This window comes from Desmodus rotundus, chromosome 11, assembly GCF_022682495.2.
Source record: "Desmodus rotundus isolate HL8 chromosome 11, HLdesRot8A.1, whole genome shotgun sequence".
Lineage (NCBI taxonomy): Eukaryota > Metazoa > Chordata > Mammalia > Chiroptera > Phyllostomidae > Desmodus > Desmodus rotundus.
Genome location: NC_071397.1, coordinates 53,558,693 through 53,563,255, shown reverse-complemented (window position 1 = coordinate 53,563,255; position 4,563 = coordinate 53,558,693). Strand labels below are relative to the sequence as shown.

The 4,563-nt window shown below is 60.0% G+C and overlaps 1 protein-coding gene across 1 annotated transcript; it reads right to left on the bottom strand.

Moving 5' to 3' along the window:
- Positions 1–405: 405 nt before the first annotated feature.
- POU3F2 (POU class 3 homeobox 2) lies at positions 406–2,152 on the bottom strand. The gene has a single exon (XM_024552167.4). The coding sequence runs from the start codon at positions 2,062–2,064 to the stop codon at positions 733–735; it is 1,332 nt and encodes a 443-aa protein (XP_024407935.2). The 5' UTR covers positions 2,065–2,152; the 3' UTR covers positions 406–732.
- Between the last annotated feature and the right edge of the window lie 2,411 nt (positions 2,153–4,563).

Genomic DNA, 4,563 nt, shown 5'->3' with positions numbered 1-4,563 from the left:
AGAGGGCTTTGGAGATAACCGAAGTTCACAAACAGTAAGCAGAACAAGTGGCCTCACAAGACCGTTAGAAATGGAAAGTGGCCAAGAGCTGGCTTCAACCCTCTCCTCTGAAAAAAACAAAACAAAACACAAATCCCGGCAATTTCAAAATTAACGGTGGGAGGAAAAAAATGCGTTCATGAATTTGTTCATGTAAACTTCAATTTTCTTGCAGTGCAAATTTATGTGGTTAAGATTTTGCCTACATCAAAGAACTTGTGTATTTTTTCCTCTTTCCTGATGGGGATCCCATTAAGGAAACACAGCAGCGTGTGCCAACTCCGAGCATTAGGAAGCTGTGTTTTGTGTTTATCACGGCTTGGTGGAATTTTTTTTTTTTGGTAATTTATTTAGTTTTGCCAAGTATTTATCTCAGTTCTCCCTCTCTCTCTCTTTCTCTCACACACGCACACACTCTCTCTTGCATTCTCTCCTCATTCTATGAGACACTCCACTCCATTGCCTGGGTACTAGCCTGTAAAGGTCAAAACACATCATTACACCTGCTACCGTTTGAAGGATAGTCCAGTGCCTTAGTTGCTTTTCTTATGTTTTTCTTTTTAAGGGACGGGGAAATAATAATTAAAAATAAAAGAACAATCAGAAGTTAGAGAGGGAACAAGGGTGCCCGGAAAGGGCGGTGGACGGAAGGGGAGGGGGAGCCTCACGCTCTGCCCCTCCCCCCGCTCGAGTTCACTGGACGGGCGTCTGCACCCCGTGGTGTGGTGGCGTGTCCCTACTCCCCCCGTACACATCCTCGGCGCCTGGCAGAGTCCCTCCGGGAGGGGTCATCCTTTTCTCTTTCTGTCTCCTGTTACAAAACCAAACTCTCACCACCTCCTTCTCCAGCTGTAAGCTGTCCGCGAGAGAGGTGATCTCCTGGGCCGAGGGCTTGGGGCATTTGAGGAAATGGCTCTCCAGAGCCCCCTTGACGCTCACCTCGATGGAGGTCCGCTTTTTCCGCTTGCGCCCCTGCGCCGCGATCTTGTCTATGCTGGTGGGGCTGCCCGAGGACGAGTCCGCCTCCTCCAACCACTTGTTCAACAAAGGCTTCAGCTTGCACATGTTCTTGAAGCTCAGCTGCAGGGCCTCGAACCTGCAGATAGTGGTCTGCGAGAACACGTTGCCATACAGGGTGCCCAGCGCCAGCCCCACGTCCGCTTGGGTAAATCCCAATTTGATCCGCCGCTGCTTGAACTGCTTGGCGAACTGCTCCAGGTCATCCGAGGTCGGCGTGTCCTCGTCGGAGTGCGGGTCGTGGTGCGCGCCGGGGTGGCCTGGTGGGCCCTGCGGGGGCGGCGGCGGTGGCGGCTGCTGGTGCGGATGCGAGTGCGGGTGCGGGTGGTGGTCTGCGTGGTGTGGCTCCTCGTGCGCGTCCCGCAGGCCGTGGTGGTGCAGCCCCGCCGGCTGCCCGCCGGCGCCCAGCATGCCGTTCACTGTGAAGCTGGGCTGAGAGTAGAGCAAGCCGCCGTTGGACGCTCCCATGGAGGGCGGGAGGTGCGCCGCAGCCGCCGCACTCCGCCATGCCCCGGGCCCCGGGTGGTGGTTGGCAGCGTGGTGCACCAGATGCGGTGGCCGCTGCTGTTGTTGCTGCTGTTGTTGTTGTTGCTGCTGCTGTTGCTGCTGCTGTTGCTGCTGGTGCTGCTGCTGCTGCAGGGCGCCTGGCCCGTGCAGCTCGTCGCCGCGGCCGCCCTGCTGGACCACAACCGAAGGCTTGATGTCCGGCTGGCCCAAGGGGCTTGTGGACCACGGGGAACCGTCGCCGCCGCCCCCGCCCCCGCCGCCGCCCCCGCCGCCACCGCCGCCGCCCCCGCCGCCGCCGCCGTGGGACAGAGCGGTGATCCACTGGTGAGCGTGGCTGAGCGGGTGCCCATTGCTCTGCAGCGCGCCGTAGTCCCCCTGCACCAGGCTCTGCGCCTCGCGGTAGCCCCCGGCGCCCTGCTGCATGCCGCCCGGCGGCTCGGCGTGCACGATGGAAGCGCTGGAGGTGAGCAGGCTGTAGTGGTTAGACGCTGCGGTCGCCATGACTCTCGGAGCCGGACTGAGCGCTCTGGTTAAAGGAGCCGCGCATTTGACAGTTACTTTTTCGCCTCGGGCTCCTCTCCACGCTCGCTCTCTGTCTTTTCTCCCTTTCCCCCAGCGGGCAGCTCCGACGCCCGCTCCGACGCCTTCTGTTGCTGCTCCTTCTATTACTGCTGCTGCCGCCGCCGCCTCTCGCCCGCCCTCGCTCTCTTTCTCCTCCTCTCCCTCCTTCTTGCTTCGCTCACTCTCCGACTAGCTCTGCGCTCCCCCCTCTCCCGGTTCTCTCCAGCTCTCTCCCGCTCTCTTGGCAGAGCCGGCTTGCAGCGGCACGCGCCTGGGCCCCGCCCCCTCCGCCCCCTCCCATTGGCTCCGCGCCCTTTGATTTACGTGGATACCACTAGCAACCTCCCAGGCCGGCGCCACCGATTGGCGCAGAGCTGCCCCTCCTCTTTCCCCCGGGCGCTCAGTCCTCTTAGCCTTCCTCCAGTGCCCCCTCGCCACCCGATTCTGATTCTCTCAGATCTCACCTCCCCTTCTCCCCCACCCCCGGCCTCCTCCGACCGTCGCCGATGGGCCCCGCCCCCCATCTGTCTCCCTAGCCGACGTGCTGGGAGGGAGCTGAGGGTCTGGAGGCCAGGGCCGGCCCCCGCGCACTACCGCTCACAGCCACTTGGAAGACTTGGGTGGGTGGGGGATGTCGGTCTACCTCCTTTCCCCTATAGGGCTGGGGCGGGGGAGGATGGTAAAGAAGGAGGGGGGAAGAGAAAGGCTGAGTTGCACCCAGCTAGGAGGCGTCCGATTTTTAATCACCTAGGGACATACATACATCAGCGTCTCTTAAACTGAGAGCCAGAAGGAGACTTGTGCCCCTGTTGAAGACTCCTTTCCCTCCACGGTTAGAGTATCAGTGCACATGTGCTTCTTGCTCCAGGGTGTGCGGACACTGTTGCCCCCAATAAAGGTCTTCTTCCTCTCCGCCCCGACGCCAGCGCAGGCTCTCTTCCGTTTAGGTTCCAGGCCCAACTGTCTCCCAGCACCTCCGCGAGAGGCCCCCACGAGAGGCAGGCTCAGCCGGTGCATCAGCTTATGAGAAATTCCTGTTAAGGCGCGGAGTTGCCTGCTTTGACAGCGCAGCGGGCCGGACTGAAAGCAAAACAAAACTCTAAAAGTCTCTGTCAGATTCCCACACTAGGGCGCGCGCACAGTTTTTAGTTCAGAAAACTGGGAGACTGCACGCAGACCTTTGCCTTGTGCGAGGCTACAGGAGCGCTGGCAAGAGGTGCTCAGCCTCAGGGTGCAGTGGAGGCACCAAGGGCAGCCCGGAGTAGCCGCGCTGAGGGGGCTGTGTGTGCGCTTCATTGCGATCCTGGCGCTCTTCTATGCAACTTTCCCGTTAGCTACTCGATGGAAAGGAAGAGTGTGTGATGGAAGATGGGCTGATTCTAGGGGAACTTTCCTAATCAGTAACTTCTGCGGACGCCAGTTGATGGGGTTGATCTAACTCAGCTCTCAGGCGCTCTCTGGCGTAGCTGCCTACTTAGTCTTCAGCCATGAACTCAGCGAGACTGCAGGACGGTGCACCAGTAGCGCCGCTTCACCCCGCGCAAGCACTACGCGCTGACAGTTTCCTAGCCGCCCAGGGGTAGGTGCCTGCAGCAGTCCGGAGCCTGCGAGTCGGCTAGGAGAGGCCTGGTGGTGGACCCAGGCTGGAAGCACCGGGCCAACGTTACCGGAGCATATACTTCGAAGAGAATCACAGGTTGCTGCCGGAAAGGGCAAAAGGACCCCAAGGAGCTTGATCGCGTTCCCCAAGTTCACCCTTGGCCTCGCGCGTTGTAGCTCTAACGTTGGCGCTGCTGGCAGTCGTGGGTTTGTGAAGGAAGCCAAATCAACGCTCCAAGGGGCTTCTGAGTATCTTAATCTAGACACCAAAGTAGAGCGGGCCAGAGAATTCATCATGACTAACGAGGAGCGAAGCTCTTTGGGGAGTGGCTGAGCTGTTTATAAATCACTACATTGAGCACCCGCCAGGGCAAGGCGCTTTGGCTGGGAATTTCCACGTGCCCTGTGTTTATGAGCGTGTGTGTGGGAGAGAGCAAAATGGTTAGGGGAGGGTCGAGCCCACAGGCTACCAGCAGGACGGACTTGCATCCCCCCACGCGCGCACCCGCGCGGCGAGGAGAGGACACACACAGTGTTGTGCAGGATCCCAGCGCAAGCGCGGAGCCACTCTGGCCGTGCGCCTGAGGGCTGCTAAGAATCCCGTAACTTTGCCCAGCTCGCAAAAAAGGAGAAAGTCCGAGCCTTGGAGAGCGCAGACTTCTTGGCTGGTCCCCGCGGCTCCTCAACTAGGAGCGAAGAGACTGGGCGGCGGGCAGGACCGCCTCCTCCTGGCAGCGCTCTTGAGTCCCAAACGCCGGGCACAGCTCCCCTGGGACTTTGGAAGGGCACGGGCCTTTTGCAGCCCACTGCGCCCCTCAACCCCCACCCCTGCAGCTTCTC

Excerpts from the sequence above, each read along its gene's own strand:
- POU3F2 (XM_024552167.4), bottom strand. The coding sequence starts at position 2,064 with ATGGCGACCGCAGCGTCTAACCACTACAGCCTGCTCACCTCCAGCGCT.